Source organism: Ahaetulla prasina, chromosome 7 (assembly GCF_028640845.1).
Source record: "Ahaetulla prasina isolate Xishuangbanna chromosome 7, ASM2864084v1, whole genome shotgun sequence".
Classification (NCBI taxonomy): domain Eukaryota; kingdom Metazoa; phylum Chordata; class Lepidosauria; order Squamata; family Colubridae; genus Ahaetulla; species Ahaetulla prasina.
In genome coordinates, this window is record NC_080545.1 from 81,897,482 (window position 1) to 81,922,762 (window position 25,281).

The 25,281-nt window shown below is 42.1% G+C and overlaps 1 protein-coding gene and 1 long non-coding RNA gene across 7 annotated transcripts in view; one reads left to right on the plus strand and one right to left on the minus strand.

The window, feature by feature from the left end:
• The window catches only part of LOC131202652 (uncharacterized), a 52,977-nt gene extending 38,456 nt beyond the window's left edge, over positions 1–14,521 (minus strand). The window contains exons 1-2 of one of the 2 annotated variants that reach the window (XR_009156182.1): positions 14,340–14,521; positions 4,776–4,858 (exon numbers count right to left, since the gene is read on the minus strand). This is a non-coding gene — a long non-coding RNA (uncharacterized LOC131202652). Of the gene's footprint in view, positions 1–4,775; positions 4,938–14,339 lie in introns of those variants that run through there. The other variant, XR_009156181.1, reaches the window with a different exon arrangement.
• The window catches only part of TMTC1 (transmembrane O-mannosyltransferase targeting cadherins 1), a 210,275-nt gene continuing 198,881 nt past the window's right edge, over positions 13,888–25,281 (plus strand). For all 5 annotated transcript variants that reach the window (XM_058191782.1, XM_058191784.1, XM_058191783.1 and 2 more), the window contains exon 1: positions 13,888–14,345. In XM_058191782.1, the coding sequence (XP_058047765.1) occupies positions 14,041–14,345 (305 nt within the window). In that variant the 5' untranslated portion in view covers positions 13,888–14,040. The remainder of the gene's footprint in view (positions 14,346–25,281) is intronic.

Here is a 25,281-nt window from a genome sequence, read left to right on the forward strand (position 1 = left end):
GACTTAAAATCGAATTTGAAGAAATTAGAAATAAAGAAGAAAAGAAAATTGAGAGAAAGCACTTTTTAACAATAAAAAGAAAAGAAATTGAAGAGAAAGTACATTCTGTGTGGATTTAAAAGTGATACTTTGTTGCCTGGGATTTGTGGATTGGAGAGAGACATCTGCTGGTGGAAAGAAAGCACTACAACAAACACTTTAAACATTGAAGAAACAGCTTACTATTGTGGGAAATTTTAAGGAGTACTTGTTTAAACAGCTGGATCCCAACTTTGAAAAGAAGTGAAAAAGAACAAAGCCTTAAACTGGAATGGTCTAGACAAATATTTGAATTGGATATTACTTGGAAATAAAAAAAAAGAGAGACACTACATGGACTTGAATTTTAACTACATAGAATTTTTTTTTTAATTGACAATATGGACATTGGGAATATGAGGAACTAATGGAAATGTTTAAGAAGGTGCATGAAGCATTTAAGGGTGATAAAGAAGCGGAAATCTGGTTAGAATACAAAAAAAAAAGGAAAAAGAGAATATAAATATGAAGCAAGAACATAATGTTGAAGGGAAAATAATTTAAGATGAAAAAATAGATAATTACAGTGGAATTGACAGTGAAAAACAAAAAGTGGATAGGGAGAAATATCACCCAAAAAAGAAAGGAAGAGAAGGTTCAGCTGAGACTCGGGAAGCAGAGAATAGATGGGGGCAGGGCCAGTCAGAGGTGGTATTTACTGGTTCTCTGAACTACTCAAAATTTCCGCTACCCATTCTCCAGAACTGGTCAGAACCTGCTGAACACCACCTCTGATTTACACTATTTTCAAAGCAATATTGAATTACCTGATGACCAGATACTTTTCTATGATCTTTCAAATTCAAAAAGGTAGCACTCAACTGGAAAATGAAGGAAAAACTAAAAACAGAATGATGCATTTATCCAATGTATAGAAGAATAAACAAAAATATTGAAGAAACTAAGGCACGTATTTCTATATAAACATCACCCATTTTTCTAAGAGCTTGGCGCACTGCATATGTGTGTGAGGTGGTCTCTTTTCTCATTTTGTCCTCAATGTAACTCTGTAACAGGGGTGTCAAACTTGTGGCCTGCGGGCCGGATGCTTCACGCACTGGCCATGCCCACCCTGGTTTAGCAAAGCGGAAGTTGCAATATGTCACGTGACAACAATGTGCTGCCGTGAATTTGGATCCTGCCCATCTCTGTTCAGCAGCTCATCATGAATTTCTTATTTTGAACTGAACTGAAAACAGTAAAAATAAACTCTCCCCTAATTCAGATATTGGTGATATCATGAACAGGTCTATCTCTGCAGTTATCTTAGCAACAGAACCGAAATGGCTTGGGCTTGACTTCTTGTCAGAAGTTTTTTCCCCTCTACTTCCCACTATAATCAACAATTCTGGTAAACCCAAGGGGTCTCCCATGCAGAGATGAAATGCTCCCGGTTCGGACTGGATCAGCCAATCTGGTAGCGATGGTGGCGGATGGTTTGGAGAACTGGTAGCAAAAATCCCTACTCCCCCCCTGCCCATGCCCACCCAATGCCCGGTCACCCGCTTCCCCACTTGCCGTTTCTTTTAAAAAATGCTTTTAAAAGGTAAAAAAAAGGCTCTGATGATCCCAGCTGAGCTGCCTGATAGTCAGAGCCATTTTTTTTAACTTTTAAAAGCATATTTTTTACAACCTATTCGGCCGAATAGGTTGTAAAAAATGCTTTCAAAAGGTAAAAAAAAGCTCTGAAGATCACAGCTGAGCCGCGCGATTGTCAGAGCCTTTTTTTACTTTTAAAATCATTTTTTTACAACCTATTTTTACAAAACATAAAAAAATGTTTTCAAAAGTAAAAAAAAATCGCACTCTACAGCTGATCACCTCTCCCTGCACACTGTTCTACTTACCCTATGTCTCCTTTTGGTGTGCACTGTGCACATGCATCTTGCATTTATGCATGATGCACATTGTGCATGCGCAGCCAATGAACCAGTAGTAAACCAGTTCAGATTTCACCCCTGCTCCCATCCAAATACTAACCAGGACTGTTTCTATTTAGCTTTTGAGCTCAGCCATGGTCAACCAGCAGCAGTCATCTGCCATGGCAACAAGGATAACAAGGAGAAGAGGCTCATGAACGCTGCTTTTGAGCTTCTTGGAGAAAAATTAAGACAGACATGTAATGAATTGGACAAAACAGTTGCTGTTGTCATTTCATGAAGGCATGAAATGAATTTTTCAGAGTACCTGATTGTAACATCTATGGGCAACCTGCACCTGATTTTCCTATTTAAATTTCTCGCATGTCTATTACCCTACATGCAAGCTGTTCTTTATGTTATCCCTAGTGATAGTGTTTGTTTTCCAAAGCCCTAATTCTGGGTGGTTTCAGGACACCCTTAGCCCTACATTTCAAAAAAGAGCACTCAATTAATCTGTTTTCCATTCCTTAATAAATATTTCTGGGTGGTTTTTTTTTACGAATAAGAAATATGAGAAAACTTAAGAGTGTTCTAAACGGGAGGAAAAGTCATTTAAACACCATATCAAAATTACTTGCCTGAGTTTGTTTGTTTGTTTACTTGCTTATTTATTTATTTATTTAATATGCCACCCATCTCCTATCCAAAATGACTCTTTGGCCAAAAACAATTGCAAACACTTCCATTAGAAAGCAAAGAACAGCTCAACATGTAATATATGAGAGAGAAATCTAAATTACATGTCTATCTTAATTCTTGTCCCAAGAAGTTAGGATGAGTGCACAGGTACCCTCTGGGTCAAAAGTGGATAATTTTATACTATCAAGTTAAGATTCCCCTGAGAATGTGCCTCTATCAGCTTTATCGGGTTTTTTTTCTTCTTCTCTAAAAATCAACTAAGTAAACACACATCTGTCCTAAGCATTTGCATGGCCCTGTTTCAAGCTCATTCCATGCCTGTGCCATGTCAACCAATGGTCTACTGCCAATGGTACAAGAGATGCCTTAGGTTTCCCCCAGCAACATCAATTGGCACAGACTTTTGATTAAATGCACATATGGATTTACTCATGTTTCTTCCCTCAAAAGCAGTCCGTCTAGCATTTTAATGAAGTTTATGAAAATTCTCAAGTATGGGGACTGTGGGAAGGAAGCGGGCGAACTGGGAAAATATGTAGGAGACTGAGCCTTTAGGATTATTAACATTTATAATTTTATTTTCAGTCATCGGGCAAATTGTATGAAAAAGGATGCCCCCAGAAAGGAAAAAAAATCCCAAATAAAAAAAAAAAATCTTTCCGCCAGAAATAATATTTTAAAAACCCAGTTGTCAAAACTGACAAAATGTAATCAATTAAAATAAATTTAACATTAACAGTGCAATCCTTAATGGGCTAACAACATGGACACACATTTTGGAATGTGGCATATTAAGCGGAATTCCATTTTATCCTGCAAACCAACAAAAAAATTTTATAACATCAAAAAGACCAACTGTCAACTCGCAAAGCAATTCTGGGCCTGCTCTTGAGTTGCCATGGGCCGGAGGGGATGGGAAACCGGTGAAATGGCACAGCTGCCAAAGACACATGAACATTCCACGCTTATTTCCCTCAAGGCTGTATCCCAAGGTTACCTACAGCTGGAGGAGAGTGACCTCTACAACCTGGGAAATTGCTCCATTTGGGAATGTGATTGATTACCCACTCTGGAGGGAGAGGGGAAACAGGGTCATAATTGGAGCATAAATTACGTAGGGTCAGAACTGGCTTTATTTGGTAATGTGCTGACATGAATCTCCTAATAAATAACTGGAATTCTTTTGAAGCTTGGCTCAAGACTCATGATTTAATTAGGGCATCTGTTGGAACCCTGACACGAATAAGACATGCATAAATGTGTATGTATACACAGTTGTACTTTTTATTATCTACAGAAAAAATGCAAACATGTAGACAGAGAGGCAAGCCCACCATTATAAGAGAAAGGGTAAAATAAGGGCTAGTGGTACGATAAAATCCGAAATCATTTGGCTTTGACAAAATCACTATCACGCAATGATAAAAGGCAGATTTACTGGGAACAGCTTACATCCTGCAACAATATCTCTTAACATCATCAAACATCAACATCTGGCTATACCAAGTCCTTGGGAAGCACTCGATAGGTAGATAAAAATGCCAAGTCCAGTCTAAATATTCGGCTGACTGTGCAATTAATCAAAATCATTACATTCTTCGATGTCTGCTTTCCAGCAAATCTGGGTGGGGTTTTGTAATATTCCCAATCAAATATAATTCTTTACTGCAGGTATTCTCAACTCTGGGACTCACCAGTCACAGTTAGTTTTGCATAGTGTTGCGACCATTAATTGAACATTTCCTAGGAGTGTCAGGCATAGAAAAGTTTGGGAACCTTTGCTTCAGTGCTTGCAATCCATATCCAAGAGAACCAGTTTGGTGTAGTGGTTAAGGCCCTGGGCTAAAAACTGGGAGATCTTGAATTCTAGTACCTCCTTGGGTACAGTGCCAGCTGGGTGACCTTGTGCCAGTCCCTTTCTCTCAGCCCTAGAGAAGAAGCAATGGTAAATCCCTTCTGAAATCTTGCCAAGAAAACTGCAGAAATCAGTTCAGGCAGTTGACTAATTCAAAGGTATACCAACAGACACACAAATACATTTAGACAGTTTGGCAGTGCAGAAAGTTTAATTACTTTTTTGGGGAGATGCAATACACATCGAATGACACAACAACGAAAAGTAATTTTCATGCTTACATGTTTTTTCCTGTCTGATTTGTGCAGTGTGGAGGAAATCGTAATCCATTTCCAGCTCAGTGAACGCTGTGATTTTCTTCTCCCTTCAAGAAACATGGAAAAAAAGAAGTATCTACATCAAGAGTCTTGTGACGATTTTCTCAAGGGATCTCTTCCAAATGGTATGACTCAGCTTCCCCAGGGAGTCCTTCCAATGGCCTCTTGCGATGCTGAGTGTAAACGGCAAGCAGCACATTTAGTTAATGGATAGAGATGCAAATATATCAAGTGACGTCAGAGCCAGACGAGATGTTAAAATGCAATTTTCCTCCCTCTCCTTCTCTGCAACATAATTGTGGGGTTTGTGTCAGCACCAGAGGACTCTTTGTGGCTTAGCTGCCATCTTCTCATGTCTGGGCAGATGTCAATAGTGATAAAGTAGCAGTGGTGTGAAAATTATTTCCCCATCTCTTCTACTGGTAACACCTTTCCTGGTCTAAAATGGCTTATATTTGCCTTATTTTGCTCTGCTTTGAAGACAGATTCCTGCATACGAATCAATACCCCTGAAGGCTAAATCTTCACCAGAACAAATAATACTCCAAGTAGCAAGGAAGTAAAGTGAAACTCAGCCACAGCTTTCGATCCCTCAATATTAGACCCAAAATATTCAAAGCTCCCCATTCCTTGTCTCTCTCAGTTACTACATTCCTGGCAAATAGGGGCCGGATAGCTCAGGCTGGTAAGGCCTGTTATTAAGAACACAAAGCCTGCAATTACTGCAGGTTCAAGCCCGGCCCAAGATTGACTCAGCCTTCCATCCTTTATAAGGTAGGTAAAATGAGGACCCAGATTGTTGGGGGGGCAATAAGTTGACTTTGTAAAAATATACAAATAGAATGAGACTATTGCCTTATACACTGTAAGCCGCCCTGAGTCTTCGGAGAAGGGTGGGGTATAAATGTAAACAAAAAAAAAAAATAGTATTTCCCACTTAGGGATAAATAATTTAGAAGAAAATGGTTCCCCCCCCCCAAAAAATAAAAAATAAAAAGTAAGCCTGTTTCTGAGACTGATCCCTGTAAGTCAGATGCATTAGAATGGTTTAGACATTGTACCAAGGTACAATATGACTTGTTTCCTTTTTGGCTTAGTGTGATGCAGTTTCTAAGCCACGGTTAACAGCTTGGCATGATGTGTGAACTCAAATAGTTGTGATTTCTTCAAATAAGCAAAGTTAAAGAAGGCAAGGCTTAACGCAATGTGTGAACCATGTCTTTAAAAAGACATTCTTTACTCTTCTAAATAATGCCAGCTGAACAAAAGCAGAATAAAAGAATGAAAAAGCTGGAAGGGATCTTGGAGTTCTTGTAGTCCAACCCTCTGCTCTATACCAGGGGTCAGCAATCTTATACACTCAAAGAGCCACAAAAGTCCCAACCGGAAGCCACCATTCAATCCTGGATGTTCCCCCATCATAGTCTCCTCCTAGTGCGGAGTCCTTTTTCCTCTGCAGACTGGAAGTATGTTCCCCCACCATAGAATCTCCGCATTCTTTTTCCTCTACCTGTCCTAACCGAAAGCCCTATCAATTGTGGAGTCGACCAGCAACAGGGAGCCGCAGCAGAGGGATGAAAGAGCCACATGCGGCTCCAGAGCCATGGGTTGCTGAACCCTGCTCTATACCAAATCCTATACCATTTCAGGCAAATGGTTGTCCAATCTCTTCTTTAAAAAAAAACTCCAGTGATGGAGCACTCATAACTTCTGGAGGCAAGTCATTCCAGTGGTTAATTGTTTTAACCGTCATGAAATTTCTCCTTAGTTTTAGGTTGCTTTTCTCCTTGATTAGTTTTCATCCATTGCTTGTGCCCTGCCTTCAGGTGCTTTGGAGAATAGATTGACTCCCTCTTCTTTGTGCCAGCCCTTCAAATATTGGAACACTGCTATCATGTCAACCCTAGCCATTCTTTCTGTTGTACTAGACATACCCAATTCCTGCAACCGTTCTTCACATGTTTTAGCCTCCAGTCTCCTAATCATCTTTGTTGCTCTTCAGGAAGTGAGAGAGTTGTAAGTTGACCACCAAGTCCTGGGACAGAGGTTAATGCCAAGACTCCCATATTTAGCTGGCAATGTCCAAACAGACAATATTGCATGCAACTTCAGTTGCTATTGTATCACCTACAGAGCAAACAAACCAGTGGTGAAATCCAAATTTTTTTACTACTGGTTCTGTGGGCGTGGCTTGGTGGACGTGGCTTGGTGGGCATAGCAGGGGAAGGATACTGCAAAATCTCCATTCCCACCCCACTCCAGGGGAAGGATATTGCAAAATCTCCCATTCCCACCCCATTCTGGGGCCAGGCACAGGTGGTATTTGCTGGTTCTCCAAACTGCTCAAAATTTCCGCTACCGGTTCTCCAGAACCTGTTAGAACCTGCTGGATTTCACCCCTGAAACAAACAAAATGATCAACCCGGGCTTCTTCTCCGCTCTATCTATGGATAGTTTTGAACAGCTGCTTCCTACACTGTGTGTAGGTAGGGATGGCAGATAACCAATCACCGTGAGAAAGCGATTGTGGAGAATATTCTTGACAGTTCCAGTGAGAAGCAAAGCTACAGTATTGTCCTTAGGTCATAAAACATTTAGCATATCTTAAATTTTCTTTTAAAGGGAGTAAGAGGTATGTTTGAGTTACTGTAGACAACTTTCCCTCAGAAGTACCTGAAAATGAGGTTAGTTGGTTCTATTGAAGGATCAGTAATGGACACCTTGATCTGCCAGAAGGTATCTTGTTAAGAAGCAGACACTCCTTTTTCAATTATTAGGGGATAAATCATTCCCATATTAACTGCTGGCTGAGTTTGCATATTACAGTATGATGCAGTTTGCAATACATTTCTTTGATAAGAGCAAGGGTCCATGTATCCCAGAGGACTATCCAATTAGTATCATACAACTAGGAGAGGGTGATAGGACAGAGGTAGCTTTGATATTGTTGCAAGGGCCAATCAGTCAACAATCTAGACTGCTTGCACTGCCTTTTACTAGAAATAGGAAGAAGCAACTGCTGTTCCATAACTTGAGAATGTTACAAAATTTGCATGCTTTTTTCCTAAAAGCAGAAAATGCAAATAGGATTGCAGTAGACAAGCATTGGCAACAAACTTGGCAACTTTTAAGATATGTGGATTATGTCGTCCATGCTGAATGGGGAATTCTGGGTGTTGAAGTCCAGACATCTTACAATTGCCATGTTTGAGATATGCTATGGGAGACCTTTGAATGGTCTAGTGCAGGGGTGTCCAAACTTGGTCCCTTTAAGACTTGTGGACTTCAACTCCCAGAGTTCCTCAGCCAGCTTTGCTGGCTGAGGGACTCTGGGAGTTGAAGTCCACAAGTCTTAAAGGGACCAAGTTTGGACACCCCTGGTCTAGTGAATGACTGAGTGGCACAAACACTGGGCCACGTAGATCAGACAATCATATCTCAGCCTAGTTGAAGAGATTAGTTTATGATTCAGTTTATTTATTTATATCACTTTTAAATTTTTTTACAAATAACTCAAAGCAGCAAACATACTGTATCCAACACACCTTTTTCTTTCTATATTCCCTGTAACAACAATCCTGTGAAGTTGGTTGGGCTGAGAGAGAGAGAGAGAGTGATTGGGCCAAAGTCACCTAGCTGGCTTTCATGGCCAAGGTGCAATTTGAACTCACAATGTCTTCTTTTCTAGATTGATGTTTGGTTGATGACCACTAGTCCAAACTGGACAGCTAATATCAAAAACAACATCAAAAAAGCACAACGAAGAATGTTCTTTCTGTGCCAACTCAGAAAGCTCAAACTGCCCAAGGAGCTGCTGATCCAGTTCTACAGAAGAATTATTGAGTCTGTCATCTGCACCTCTATAACTGTCTGGTTTGTTCTGCAACCCAACAAGACAGACACAGATTTCAGAGGATAATTAGAACTGCAGAAAAAACAATGGCTACCAACCTGCCTTCCATTGAGGACCTGTATACTGCACGAGTCAAAAGGAGGGTTGTGAAAATATTTACAGATCCCTCGCATCCTGGACATAAACTGATTCAACTCCTACCCTCAAAACGACACTACAGAGCACTGCACACCAGAACAACTGGACACAAGTACAGTTTCTTCCTGAACGCCATCACTCTGCTAAACAAATAATTCCCTCAACACTAACTATTTATTAAGTCTGCACTACTATTAATCTTCTCATTGTTCCCACCACCCATCTCCTTCCACTGATGACTGTATGACTGTAACTTTGTTGCTTGTATCCTTAAGATTTATACCGATAATTTCCCAATTGCTTATTTGTACCTTATGACTATCATTAAGTATTGTACCTTATGATTCTTGATGAACGTGCATATGCACCAAGACAAATTCCTTGTGTGTCCAATCACACTTGGCCAATAAAAAATTCTATTCTATTCTATTCTATTCTATTCTATTCTATTCTATTCTATTCTATTCTATTCTATTCTATCCTATCCTCCACCCAGCTGCATCACACAAACCCAAAACTTTGAAGTAAGCAAACCATGGTCAGTTAACCATGAATAACCATGTCGTAGAAATAAATCAGCAACAATGTGCTTGCAAAGCTCTTTGAGGGTAACTTCAGAATTATTGGATAAGCAGAAGGGCCCAAAATACCATCTAATGTGATTTTGTTGGGGACTTTCAAATTTTATAGCTTGAGGAGGTGAACAGAGCTGATTACTTGCGTGGCGAACCTTTGCCACTTACTAAATCTAAACACTAGGAGTTATCAGTCCAGCTTCTTCTATAAAAGCCTTCTGTCAACTTTTAGTGAAGAAACATAGGCAGTGCCTGCACTATTTTATTCCGCTGTGACATTGGCTCACACAAACTGGATATAACTCATTCCCCAATTGGTTCTCCTGTACGTCTTTTTCCCTCCGTGTTTGTTTTGTTTTTACGTGAATGATCACACATTTATTTTTAAACCTCCATTCCAGCTGTAGAGACTCATTCATTTTCAATAGATCTATAATAATAGTTTTATAAGCTAACTCAATGAAATCCGCTTGGGAGACTGAATTCATTCAATCCTACTGGAGGTTCTTGGGCTAGCGCAGGGGAACATTAACACTTGCATAGCATGGCTTATTACCGCGTACGCTCCCACTATAACTAGCCATGATAAACCATGCGTGACCTTTCTAATTCATTGTTCATTCCATTCTGCAATTGGAATGTTGGTGATTTGTGTGCAGCTCAGCCTTGTATTATAAATAAAAAGGATCAAAAAATGACTCGCATTCTTTAATGAGTGTCCATGGAGCAGCATTTGCATTTGGAGAAATTACCTCCATTTCACATTCCCTCAGAAATAACAAGGCTTCCTCTGGAGACTGTACTCCAGGGTGAAGCCAGCCATCATGGATTTTTAAAGTGTGGGTTTATTGCTCATCGCCTTGTCTGAATACAAAAGATCATTTCTAAGCAAACCACATGTAAATTCAGTCCATATTTTACAGGTAGTAATCAGTAATGGAGTCTGCCCATCATAGCTGTAAGTCATCACAGTCATAAATCATGTCGCCAGGGGTGGGCTGCTGGAAGTTTGCAGGAGTTTGGGAGAACCTCTAGCTAAGATTCTGTGCAGAACCCCAAAGTCCCACTCCTGGCTGCCCCCCCACCGATCCTCCCCTCCCCAGAGTCCCCGTGCAGCCCGTTTTAGATGCAGGTAGGTACAGGGCGCGCGGGGAGGCTTGGGGAGGGTGAAACATGGGCCTACCGGAAGTTCAGGAAGGCTGGAAACGGGCCCGTTTCCCAGGAGGGGCTCCAGAGCCTGGGGAGGCCGTATTTACCCTCTCGGAGGCTCAAAGAAAGCCTCCAGAGCCCGGGGAGGGCAAAAAGGCCCCCCACCATGGTGCAGGAGGCCAACTAGGCCATCCCATGGCTACGCCCACCCAGCACCGGGGCAGAGAACCCCTTGCTGAAATTTTTGAAGCCCACTCCTGCATGTCACCGACATGATTTTATGACTTTTTTTGTGGTAGGCGTTAAACAAGCACAGACAAAATGACTTTCATTGTTGTTAAGTAAACCACCAGGCAGGAGCTGCTGGAACTTCGGTACTTGGTCATAAGTAAGGGAGGTCTGTTGTAACTTTGAACAGTTGCTAAACGACCGGTTGTAAATTGAGGATTACCTGTGACCCATTTTTTAGGAAAACAATACACCTGTCTGTGTTAAGCAAATAGTCCCGAATGGTTCACAATAGAAAATGATTAAAAAAACCAACATAAACACAACTAAAAACACAAACAATAACAGATGCAAAAACCAATAGCCAAGCCACCTCATACATTAATTTGGCTCTCAAACTTACCAACATGAGGCTCTACCAACAACTTGGCCCTATAGCTGTGAGAAAAGCCAGGTTTTACAGCCTTCTGGATGTGCAGAATGCTAAGAGTCATCTAAATCTTAACAGGTTTGCAAAACATTTTTTAAAAAAATATTCAGAAGGCTTACATTCTTCCACAGTGCACAGAATTCTGGATATTATGCCATTCCAGGTAGTGGTTTGGAAGTTTCAGAAATAAATCCTGAAAAGAAACAGTTTGCTCTAGTAGTGAAAAGTACCAGCATAGAAACCAGGAACCTGTGAGTTCTAATCCTGCTTTAGGAATGAAAACCATCTTGGTGCCTTTGGGTCAGTCACTTTCTCTCAGCCCCAACCCCCACCTCACAGGGTTGTTATTGTAGGGAAAATAGAAGGAAGAAATATTGGATATGTTCACCTTCATACATTATTTTTTTTAAAAAATCTAAAAAAAAATTGGGAGTGGCTTCCAGAACATAGTATTTAGGATGAAACAGTCAATCATTAATGGTTGAGTGACTTCCAGCACTCTTGAAGAAACAGATGATGTAGATCCATTTCAATCAAGTTGCAAGGCTGGAGTGAGATGGAGATCGTTCTAGCTGTTATTTGGAATTGACTTTGCCCAATCCTTCCCCGTAGACCAACGTTTTCTCCATCCGAGCAACTTTTAAGATGTGTGGACTTCAATTCCAAGAATTCCCCAGCATGTTGAAGTTGAGCAACACTACCTCAGACCTTTTAATATGGCTTGTTTAAGGACACCCTGCCATTTAATTTTACAGCTTAATGTAGCTTTCCTATGTAGTTCCTTAATTTGCTTACCGTGGAGGTGGTAGGATGGGGTCCAGTACATCTGGCAGCACATCTGGACTTGCTTTTAAAAGCTGAAAAATGGAACGTCTTTAGGAAGTACCATCATCGCCAACCACAGTGACAGTAATAGCACTGATGGCTTAAGTGCCATCAGGTCAGTGGCGATTCTTAGCCAGCACAATACTCGCTCCTCTACTTGAAGTTGGTGCTTGAAGTGGTTCTTCTAAGGATTAGGAATAATCATCAGAATTGGATCAGAATTTTCTTTTCCAGAGGAAAAGAAAAAGAATAACGTCAATCCTAACATTTCAGGAATGAGCATTTACAGACTTTCTGGAATGGCTCATTCAATCAATCAGTATAGAGCTGGAAGGACCTTGGAGGTCTTGAACCAGGGGTCACCAACCTTTCGGAACTCAGGGATCACTAAATTAATAATTTTAAATCCCGCGGACCACTAATATGAATTTTTTAAAAAGATAAATAATATTTAGTGCAGTATAAAAAAATGCAAATAATTTTTCTGTGGACCACCAAAATTTTCTCATGGGCCAACAGTGGTCCACAGACCACCAGTTGGTGACTAATCCAATCCCCTCTCTAGTCCAGCCCTATACCATTTCAGACAAATGACTGTCCAGTCTCTTCTTAAAGATCTCCAGTGAAGAAGCACCTACAACTTCTGAAGACAAACTGTTCCACTGGTTAATTGTCCTCACTGTTAGGAAGCTTCACTTTAATTCCAGGTTGCTTCTCTCCAGTGGTGGAATTCAACTTTTTTTAAACTACTGGTTTTATGAGTGTGGCTTGGTGGGCGTGGCTTGGTGGGCGAGGCAGGGGAAGGCTACTGCAAAATCCCCATTCCCACCCCACTCCTGGGGGAAGGCTACTGCAAACTCCCCATTCGCTCCCCAATTCTGGGGAAAGGATATTGCAAAATCTCCATTCCCACCCCACTCTGGGGCCAGCCAGAGATGGTATTTGCTGGTTCTCCAAACTACTCAAAGTTTCCGGTTCTCCAGAACCGGTCAGAACCTGTTGAATAGGCCCCTTGTTTCTCTCCTTGATTATGGATGATTCATCCATCGTTTCTTATCCTGCCTTTTAGTGCTTTGGAAAAATAATTTGATCCCCTTCTTCTTTGTGGCAGCCCCTCAAATACTGGAAGACTGCTCTCAAGTCACCCTTAGTCCTTCTTTTCTCTAAACCAGGGGTCACCAACCTTTTGGACCTCAGGGCCCAATAAACTCATAATTTTAAATCCTGAGCACCACTAATACGAATTTTTTAAAAAAGATAAATAGTATTTAGTGCAATATAAAAAATGCAAATAATTTTTCTGCGGACCACCAAAATTTTCTCGTGGACCATCAGTTGGTGACCTCAGCTCTAGACTGACCATACCCAATTCCTACAACCCTTCTTCCATATGTTTTAGTCTCCAGGCCTTTAAACATCTTAGTTGCTCTTCTCTGCACTTTCCCCAAAGTCTCAACATCCTTTTTTTTTGGGGGGGGGTAACCTGGTGACCAAAACTGGATGCAAAACCGGATTTTTTGGGTTAGAAAAGCAACGCTGACCGCCTGGATTGGGATTTCTATTTCCTGGCAGGGAGCGTTGCGTCTGAATTCCGACCCCGAAGGGAGAGAGCATCGGTCCAACAAGAGGAAAGCAGCGTGTTTGAACTTTTTTGGGAGGTGGGTGGGTGGAAGGAGGTGGAGCGCGCCGGTCACCCCACCCCTCCCATCCCAGGTCCAGCTTCCAAGCAGGGGAGGGCCGGCTCGCGTGCCGCGCGGAGCATGCGCGCTGGGGTAGGAGGGAGGGGAGAGGGACGGAGAGGCGGGCGGGGAGAGGGGGGCGGGGGGGGGGCGTTGGTTGAGGCGGCCGCTGTTTATTTGCAGCCGGCCAGGCGGAGCAGCGGCAGAGCTCGAGCGAGCGGCGGCGGGAGCGGGAGCGGCTGCCTTGCCTCGCCTTTTCGAGGCTATGCAGGCGCGGGGCGAAGATGAGCTCGGGGAACGCTCGGCGGAGCAAGGCAGTTAGCCGGGCGAGCGTAGCGGCCGCCTCCCCGGGATGGGGTCGGCGAGCGGGAACCGGAGCAGCCGAACGCCGCTGCCACAGCCGCGGTGGTTAGCTCGGGTTAGCCGGCCCGGGCGCTGCGGGGCTGCGGCGAGCGCCGCGCTTTTGGCCGCTCTCTGCTATTGGAACTCGCTGCAGGGCGAGTTCGTGCACGACGACGTGTGGGCGATTGTCAACAACCCGGACGTGAGACCGGGAGCCTCGCCGCTGGCCGCCTTCTCCAACGACTTCTGGGGCAAAGGCATGGGCGAGAACACCAGCCACAAGTCTTACCGCCCGCTCTGCATCCTCACCTTCAGGTAAGCCTCGCACCCGCGCACGGCTCGTGGGAAAGGCTGCACTCTGCAGGCACCGGACTCCCGAGCAGGACTCGCCCCCGCCGCGGTTGGCTCGCTCGGCTTTATAAGTGCTTCAATCGCTGACCGGAGCCGAGCCTTATATAACAGCCTCCCGTCTCTTGCAGCGCGGGGTATAGTCAAACGTTGAGCCGAGTATCCATCCCTTCCTGGGATTGATGGGCGTTCTTTTAATAAGGAAAGGTCCAACGGGTTTGGGTCCCGATTTCTTAGGAGGTTGTCTTACTACTAGACGGTGGAGTACTTGGTGGATAAATAGACCCTGCATCCCAACTTTTAAAGTCTTTCTGTTTTGAGGGACTTCTCGTCAAGACCCGCCTAGGAGGTAGATAGCTGACATGTGTCGGGCGTAGAGGAGATTTGGAGCCTGGGAATCACTTGCTTGCTGTCTTGCCAACTTCATTCCTAATAGTTGATTTCTGGAATGTTTGCTGAGCAAGCAGGGAGTTCCCTTGGACACCGACTTGACAAATCGGGCACCAACTTCTCCATCCTTGGTTTTCTTAAGGGAGGTGCACTTTGCACATGGTTGGGGGGGGGGGAGAGACACACTGTTTTCCTCAGCCTGCTTTGCAAATCTCCTCCCTTCTTTCCGGATGCTAAATGTGCACCAGGAATGGAGAAAGGGAAAGGGCTTGTTGGCTTTGCACTAGACTAGAGATCAGCTGGCATCAAAGCACCTTGCCCATGTTTTAGGTGCAGTTGAGAAATTCCTACCTAAAATTGGGATTGGTAGTTATGGATGCTCAGATGAGATGGGAGTGGGATGTATGGAATAATATGTTCTATAGTAAAGGTAAAGGTCCCCTCACGCGTATGTGCGTTCCCGGCTCTAGGGGGCAGTGCTCATCGCCATTTGAAAGCCGAAGAGCTAGTGCTGTTCAAAGACATCTCCATGGTCATGTGGCCAGCATGACTAAATGCCAAAGGCGCACAGAAGGCTTCACCTTCCCACCAAAGGTGATCCCAAGTTTTCTACTTGGATTTTTTATGTGTTTTCGAACTGCTAGGTTGGCAGAAGCTGGGACAAGTAACGGGAGCTCACCCTGTTACACGGCAGGGATTCAAACCGCTGAACTGCTAACCTTTCGATTGACAAGCTCAGCGTCTTAGCCACTGAGCGACCATGTCTCTTTTAGACATTCTATACAAATGTATAAAAAACATTGTATATGTTTTACACAAATGTGTAGAATAGGCTGGATGGAGTAATATAAGAAGGGTGTGTATGAAAGGAAGAGACAGGTCTCTGCCTGGAGTAACTCAAGTAGAAAATGTTGACCAAAAGATGCCGCAGAGAATGAAAGGAAGGGCATGGGGTCAACTTTGTACCTGGCAGTTGGGATCATGAGAGTTGCTAACATAGAAATTTCTGTCTTGCTTTGAATGTAAATTGGGAAAACACCCTGAGTGGCACAGAAGAAGTGCATTATGGACACTATTGGCACCCATAATATAAGGTTGGGCCAAGGGAAGCTCTTACTTCCCTGCCTCTCCCTGATGGCTTTTAGTTGACCTTCCTGTAGCTTTAGTTGCTGCCCCAACTCTGCTGTCTCTAACCCCCTTCTTCACTCAGTGCTTGTGTTAGGGGTAGGACCTTTGCTATGCTCACAGAATACAGCTGAACCACATGCAGTCTAGTTGTGTTGTGTGAACCCAGCGTACATGTTTAATCTGTCCTTTTGTTTGTACAGCACACTAAACCACAAATTATCCAACCACATTTTAGTCTACATGGAAATGCTATTCTAGAGGGTCCATATGTATTGTACAAACTCCAAGAAATTATGTTTGGTGTATCCAAACACGGCTATGTTAGTGATAGGTGAAAATGTCATGTTAAGGCAGCCTCTGCTTCACCCAGACTTTTAAATTGGATAATAACTTAATAGCTAAGAGGGCGAGACCTCTTCTTTTTTTTGCTCCCTCTTTATTCTTTGTTTCCATCCCAAAGTTGGATAAAGAAGTGTTCTTTTAAGAAATGTAGTGACCTTTTCAGAAGTATTGTATGGCCTTGAATATTTTTCTTTGGGGAGACTTTTCTAAAAGATTAATGCCATTATTTATTTTTTCTTTGTATAAAGATTCTTATCCATTTCCCCTTAATGCCAAAGGAGCCCTTCCTTTCCCTTAATTTCCATGGCTTACTGTTTTTGCCTCAGAGTCTCTGATCTGTTTTCCATTTGTCTTCTGGAGACATAACTTCATATTATTATCTTTCTGCCATTCTTGGACTCATCTTCATTTTTAACACTTGCCCACAAGTTTCCTCTATTCTCTAAGAAGCCAGGTAGTTATGTGCTTAATCAAACTAATATGTCCATAGGTTTGTTCACTAAAATAGAACCTTTATAAATATAAATACAAGACTAGGCGTATAAATAAATTAATATCTTTTTAGTCTTTCTCTAGAGCTGGTATTATTTTAATTCTCTTTTTTCCCTGTTGCATTCAAACTTAATGCACTTAAATTGTTTTGATTTAAGCTGAAAGTTTCCCACTCAGTAGAGTTTTGCATGAAGAAAGCTGCCCTGTCCCTGATTATGGCTATTAGGCTAACTTGATGTTTTATATTCTCTGATTGGCAGCAGGGTATCAGATAGAGAAAAGGTTTTCCCATTACTTTTCACCTGTCAGATGCAAGCGACCAGATCCATATATATAGAGTTCAAGCTAACTACTTCATTGTATTCTGCCTATAATGCAGGAATCACCCCAGACTGCTTGCCTTCTCTTAGGAGGAGACAGATAAGGGTTCCATGGAGCTTATGGGGTGGAGGTTAATCCTGTATCTTTTGTGACTATGCAGCAATTCAAGGCTAATTCCCTGCTTGACTTCTCCCTGCCTGGCTGGGCATTTTCCAATTTTACCCAATCTAACTATCAATGCAACAGATTTGTTGGTTGATGTCAAATGGTTAAGGAAGGTGAAATAAAAATGGTATACAGAGCATAGCTTCTGGAATTATTTTTAACCCCTCTATCAGCAATGGCCATGTCCTTGGATGTACAGATAGCCTTCATTTAGCAACCAGAGTTGAGATTGGCAACTTTAAGTGAAGCAGTTGCTAAGTGAAGCTACAAGTGGGCTTATATTCTTCAGTTTTCCTTTGCTCTTCTGATCTGAGAAGATTATAAGTGTGAAATTCGGTTGTAAAGATCCTTTTTCATCACTGTTGTAACAGGTGATGTTACAACAAGGCAGTCAGTAAAAGTCTCTAGAGCAGAGGTTCCCAATCTTTTTCGCCCGCGGCTCCCCCGGAAATCCGACCTGCAACTGCGCATGCGCACCAGACGCCCCAGAAATGGCGCATCAGCGCCGGACCCAGCGGGCGCAGATATTCCGCGGCGCCCCCATGACGATAGCGCGGCTCCCTGGGGAGCCGCGGCTCACAGTTTGGGAATCACTGCTCTAGAGGTTCTCAGTCATCCAGGTCACGATTGTCCCAAAGGTGCTTTTTCTGGAGGTAACTGGACTTTCTTGTTTTTTCTTTTGAAGACGTTTTGCTTCTCATCTAAGAAGATTCTTCAGCTCTGACAGGATAGTGGGGAATGGAAGGATTTATATTCCTTGCAGACAGCTGGTCATTTGCATCCTTTTAGAGGGTGGTTGAAGCACTTGGAGGTCGATGGTACGAGAATAGGAATGGATTTCCAGAGAAAAAATTGCAGACTACAGGACCAGGAGCACTACTCAGGTGACCCTGAGGACACGGATAAACCTCCAAGTGCTACAAGGATCCTCAAAAAGGATGCAGATGACCAGCTCTCTGCAAGGAATATAAATCATCCCATTCCCCACTATCCTGTCAGAGCTGAAGAAGCTTCTTGGATGAGAAGCGAAACATCTTCAAAAGAAAAAACAAGAAAGTCCAGTTGCCTCCAGAAAAAGCACCTTTGGGAAGGGGTAGTCAGTAAACAAAAACTCCCTCTATGTGTACTCTGCATGCACTTCAGTTTGCATCATAGAACTGGGGAGGAAGAGCATAAAATGGATCAGTTGTGCACATTTGAACTTTTATCCAACTATCTGGTCCATGGGAATCGTTTAGGATTTTTTTCCCTGCACCCTCTGCCCTGATCCAGCTTTAAATATTTATTTTCCATTGTTTTATTGGGTTGTAAAGAATAACAAAGTGTATCATTTTGGTATCTCTTGAAACCGGATGAGTGGTCTTCAAATGTCGTTCGGAGGAACCTAATGCAAGGTGAAATGTGTTGGCAGAAAAATGCAAATTACACCTATGCTGGATTCTTATAGATAGAATCTGAGCTGGGAATGAACAGCTGGGAATGAACAGCTAGGAAGGACTCTTACAATTACAATGGACAGTTCAATGAAACTATCAGTCCAGCATGTAACTGGTAAAAGAATCAAATTCCAGGCTTGGAATCATTAGGAAAATAATTGAAAAACAAATTTTTAAAAAAGGATCGTACAGAGCTAAAAAAAATACAGAGCACGACAAAGATTAATAGGGGACTATCCTATAACAAAAAGAATACAGGAGTTGGAGCCCTTTAGTTTGGCAAAGAGGAAGCCAAGGAGAGATAGTGGTGTGTTAAGTGAATGCATGGCATAAATAATGAGATAATTTATTCTTTTTACGGGGTAGGTCGGAGCTGGAGTTCATCTATTGAAACTTGATGCAGGGAGATCCAGGGCTGATAGAAGGAAGGGTTTTTACACACAGCACTTGTGTATAAGCAGCTCTACTGTATCTAGGGCTTTAGCATATTTGGTTCTGGATGGAATTGTACTGCCCTAGATGGACCCGGTACACAATCTCAGGGTCTTCCTGGACTCACAATGCTTGCTGTTGTGAGTGTATCTTGGACATAGTCAGTGACAGCTTCATGGAGAATCAGCTGCAGAGTGGCAGTTTGGTCTCTGTTGGCAGACAGAAAGCCTGCTCTATTTTGAGGAGCAATAGATATGGCTAGTAAAAACATTTTGTAAAAGTGCAAGTGAAGGTTGCATTCACTTGATTATTGTTGAGAGGGATATGAATTCTTCAATCAACATGGCTTTGTCTCTACTTCAGTTTCAGCCTATGCAGTCTTTGTTGCATCAATATCTTCTCTCAGGTATAGATGGGTTCACTTGTTAGAAGAAAGGGAGATACTTTGGCTCAGTGGTGGGCTGCAACCGGTTTAATAACCGGTTCAGTGAGGGTGGGCTTTGCGCGTGCACGAGCCTAACATATTTGCGCGCAGCGTTCAAAATACAGCAATTTGAAGCCCAGCTGCTTACCTTCTAAGGCAGCCCTGGTAAGTAGAACAGTGGAGGCGCCGAAATCAGCTGTGCCACGTGAATTAGCTGAGCCAGAAAGAAGGAAATACAGGACAGGATAGGGCAGGGGTGGGTAGGCAGGGCCAGCTGTTTGTCGGAATTACCGGTTCGCCTGAACCTGTCCGAACTGGCAGCAGCCCACCACTGCTTTGGCTCTAGAATCATATTTTCACAAATGTTGTATAGGTGACTATTCTTGTCTATTGGACCATCTGCTATATATTTCATGGTTCAATAGTGGAGCAGACAAACGGGTTTAGCAGCTGATATCTAAACCAGCTGGTTACCTTTCTTCTTGAATTACTAGACAAAGTCCTTGAGTTCTAGGACCTAGAGAATTTGATGTGAGTTTGCTGGATGTTTCTGGCTCACATTGACTTAACCTAGATCTTATGTCAACCTTATGTTGACATAAGATGGGAACATTGTAATCATACATGTTTGCTATTAATTGAGTTTCACAAAATCAAAAACCTGTCGTCTTCTTTGACCTGCCCCATTCATTCCTTTTCTTAAGTACATTTCCTCAATCTGTTCTTCTCAAGATTTTTATAACCCTCAGTTAACCTAATGGCTAAGGATTATAGGAAATTTGGATCCAATAAATTTAAAGGGGATCAGATTGGAGACAGTTGGTTTAATGCATGGGCAACTTATACTGATGTTGAATGCTAATCTATGGCTTTACTTTTGTCCCATTGGTATCCTAGCATGTCTGTACATCTATCTTTGATGGTTAGGATTCAGATTCACTGGTTTAATACGTTTCATCTGGTAAATTGCTCTTGCTTTGTCTTTTGGACAAGCGTATCCAATGACAAATTGCTGCTTTTGTCACGCTGTTGATAAATGCACAATAAGAATAAAATCAGATGTAGAACTTTTAGCCACAGGCATTCATGGAACAAAATGTGATTCATGATGTCATGACCCAAACTTCACCCCTTACATATCTGGGTATGACATCACAAAGCAAGTAGGAAAAAAGTGCATTGTGATGCTATCATTGTGGCTACCTGTGGAGGCTTCTGATTCTTAGCACTAGCAATAGAACTTAGACCAGGGGTGTCAAACTTGATTTCATTGAGGGCTGCATCAGGGTTGTGTTTGATCTTGGGGAAGACGGATGTGTGTGGCCAGAGTGGGCGTGGCCAGCTCAACATCATTCATGTTGGGGGCGCTTGTGGTGGCCTGAGTGCTCTGCCAGTGAAAACGGAGCTCCGTTTTCGCTGGTAGAGGCACTGCAGCCAGTCCGTCGCTATTCCCAGGGCAGCACCGTGGGCCAGATCTAAGAACTCAGGCTGGATCTGCCTGCGAGCCTTGAGTTTGATACTCCTGACTTATACTTATATATCGCCCCCATAACCTTTACAGCATTGTTTGGGCAGTTTACAATGTCAGCTTATTGCCACCAACAATCTGTATCCTCATTTTACTGACCTTGGAAAAGGATGGAAGGCTGAATCAACCTCAAACTCCTGGCTGTGAGCAGAGTCAACCTGTAAATACTGCATTCTACCCGCTGTGCCACCTGGATTTTATTTAAATAATTGTGTATGCATTAATTATATATTCAAAGATACTTATCTGGTTTCTCCTGCTGTTTTGGGTATTGCCATCAAACATTACCACTGGAAAAACTATTGCTTTAACACATCTTAGGTTTTTTGTCATTGAAATATCCTTACCTTTCATAATCCTGTTTAAATTTGGCATTACCTTTATTCCTAGGATTAATTTCTTTTAATTATTCACTACGGTGCCCATTTATTTATTTATTCCTGAGCCCAAGTAATCACTGCCTTCAGTTTTTTGGTTTTCAGCTGAAAATCTAAGGACTAAATGTTCAGGTTAACATTAGCTTTGTTTCCTTAAAACTCAGTTGGAAAGGGAGTTTTCTGAGGAGGCTGGTTGTTTAAACTAGTGGCCCCCAAGCTTTTGGGCACCAGGGACCGGTTCTGTGGAGAGAGATTTTTCCAAGGACCGGAGAGAGCATGATTTCATGTGCTGCCTGCATCCCGCGGATGGGACTTTGTTTATTTGCACGACCCCGTTTCTGGCATGCCACAGACTGGTGCAAGTCCACAGACCGGGGGTTGGGGACCCCTGGTTTAAACCATATCTTAAATTTCCCACAGTTCTCCAGGACAGCAGTAGATGTGAGAAAATTAAAATGGCGGCTCTGATAATTAGTACTTCTTAGAGGGGCAGCGAGGGGGCATAATCCTTGGCTTCTGGAATATGATAGTGTCTGTCATCAATCCACAGTTGGTAATGCAGCCTTCAGATTTATTGAAGAGGGGAGGTTATATTGGTGTTCTTGCAGTTAATGAAGAGGGGAGGTTCTTGCATGGCATAGGACCGGGTTATTTACGGGACCGCCTACTGCTACCAATAGCCTCCCATCGACCCGTGCGTTCCCATAGGGAGGGTCTCCTCAGGGTGCCGTCAGTCAAACAATGTCGACTGGTGACCCCCAGGGGGAGGGCCTTCTCTGTGGGGGCTCCTGCCCTCTGGAATGAGCTGCCTCCAGGGATACGTCAAATCCCTGACCTCCGGACCTTTTCGACGCAAGCTAAAGACCTTTTTGTTTCAGCGCGCAGGGCTAGCTTAATGTAGTTGTAATGGGGGTTTTACTATAGTTTTAGTCTGTTTGGCCTGATCGAATTAGCTTTTTAAATTGTTTTTTAATTTTTGTGATACTTTTTGTGATATTTGTTTTTATTTGGCTGTAAACCGCCCTGAGTCCTTCGGGAGAAGGGCGGTATATAAATTAAATTAATAAAATAAATAAATAAATAAATAAGTAAGTAAATAAATAATTGATCATGCTTCTTGAATTCATTTGTTAACGATACTAGAACTTTACCAGTAATTAGCAACTTTGTCAAGGACCCATAGAAGAATAAAGAGATATTCAGATACAGGTAGTCCTCAGTTTACAACAATTTGTTTAGTGACCATTCAAAGTTAAAACATCACTGAAAAATGTGACATGTCTATTTTTCACACTTAACAACTGTTGTAACCTTCCCATGGTTACATGATCAAAATTTGGACGCTTGGCAACTGGTATGTATTTATGATGGTTACAGTTTCCCAGGGTCACCTTTTGTGACCTCCTGATGAGTAATACCAATGGGGAAGCCAAAATCACTTTACAACTGTGTCACTAACTTAACAACTGTGGAAAGAGAGGTCATAAAAAGGGGCACAATTCACTTAACAACTGTCTTGCTTAGCAACAAAAATTTGGGTTCATTTGTCGTAAGTTGAGGACTATTTGTGTGTGAAAGAAAGAAGGGGGAGAGGGGAGGGGGAGGGAGAGAGAGACATAGAGAAAAAGAGGGAGAGGGAGATTTAACTGGAATTTTTCATTTTTCTGATTTATTTTTCTCTTGTGCCTAGGGAATTGATCGTTTATTTTGTTTGTTGGCAGGAGAAGGAAGACTATTTTTTTCCTTACACTGTGTACTAATTACTATTTCTTTAAAGGAGAATTGGATTTCTATTTTTGGCATCTCATCAGACTTCTTAATCCTGCCAAAAATGCACGCTTTTTTTTTTTTAAAACATGACATGCACATTGAGACTTCTTTCTGTAGTTTCAGTACCATCAGGATAACATCTCGGCTACTAGAGCCTGACTGGGCATTCGTATCAAGGTTCACTTTGTGCAATAAAAAGCAAGAAAGATACCACAAAAGTCTTAGATCTGAAAAGCTAATAGGAAGAGATTAGAGTTCTCTGTTTCTGATTGGCTATTTGGCAACTCATTTGCATTGTGACAATCTTATCCCCAGGAAGTTTTCTGGAATAAAAAATGATTTTTTTTTCTAAGATATGTCACTGTGCGACAAGAGCTTCCTCAGAACACGGTGTCACAGTATCAGCGTTGCTGTATAAATAGAATACTCATCTAAATGCAGTCTTAAGTTTGTGGTCTTAATTAGGAAGGAAGGTCCATTAATTTCATTGAAACTTGTTTCCTATTTTTCTTTGTCTTAACTGAATTTAAAGTGCAATTTCCTGGGCTGTCTATTGTGCCTTTGATTTCTTCCTGAGCTGCTTCTTTGGTTGGTTTTGATCCTTAGCAGGTTTTTCAACAGTCCATCCATTTCCTCCTTATTTTCAAGTTCTCCTGTGACTCTTATGAAGCCAGGTTGCCAAAACTTTCAGATCAAGTTCCCTACATGGATCTCAGTGAATATTGTTGGTTCTCTCCAAAATATATGGCAAACAGATGTCTTCTTAAAGAATGTGAGAATTGCCTTAAATGTATGACTCTTCCAAGCCTCAGTCCATCTTGCTCATTCATTGTTTTTGTCCAGTATGAAGCATCCCTCACCATTTTCCTCTGTTCCCTTTCTTTCTTCCACTAAAACACAACTAGGAGACATGAGGCTTTAATACTATGGTGATAATTTTGAACCAAGACAGTAGTGCTAATGGAATTAACAAATGAGCCATGGTTTTGTGTGATGTCTGGATCCAGCCTATTTAGCAATTTGGAATCAAGTTTCTTTCAATAGTTCCTCTTTATTTCTTCATCTGAAAATAATAATAAAAAAACTGATTGATTTCTGCATCATTCCCAGAAAAGAAAAAAGATTGCAGTGGTGTGTGGGAAAGACCTTGGGAGCCAGGGCAAAGAGTTGCTGCCTAGGGAATGGTCAGATAAGAGGAAGTGAAGCCCGCAGCTGGATAGTGGGTAAGGAAAGAAGGTCAGAAAGTCCTTCCCTGATTTCTCAGATTGTAAAGGAAATTAGTCTGTATGTTTGTGTACTTTTCAGATTTTCAAGATTTTTGTCAATGCAGCTTTATAATAAAGTAGAGTTAGCTTACCCAGTCAATTTCCTGTGTAGTCTACAAAGGTTATGAGTTCTGACAGTAGATCTGTCAGATAAATTAGATTTAATTACAATTGTCCTTGGTACTCAACTGCTTTGAAACTCATTGAATTTGGTACTCAATACATTTTGACCTGAAAATTTTGTCCCGGTACTCATTGTTTGTTTGGCACTCAACGCACAAGCTAGAACTTGTTGATGTTGGCTGCCTTGTGACTCACTAGATTATTCCTTATGGGAAAAATTTGTTCAGCATTCATTGCTTTTGGTATTCATTGTGTTTCCCAGAACCAATTAATGATGAGTACTGAGATACTACTGTAGTCCAAAATAATAGCATTTTAGAAGAGCCGTAAGTTTAGCTGCAATTCTCTATCTTCTCATGTTATTCACCACATCCATCACATTATTTCTGAGCATAGCAGGAATTAAGAGCCTTTTTCAGGAAGTACCAGGAGAGACAGATTTCATTCAGACCTTGCAGAAACAGCATGGAACAGTTCCTGGCTGGACTAAGCAGGATTGGACCTGGTTAGCACTTGGATGCAAAACCAACAGAAAATGCCAGAGTTGTGGATTAGTTGGGAAATTGAAAATCATCCCAGAAGAAGGCAGTGCCAAGATACGTCCTCTGGTTGTTGGATACATCCATGAAGTTATCAGGAGCTAAGCTTGACTTGGAGCCTTTACATTCAAATGCAAACAGGATCCATTCCTTATTAATTTAATTTAAAAC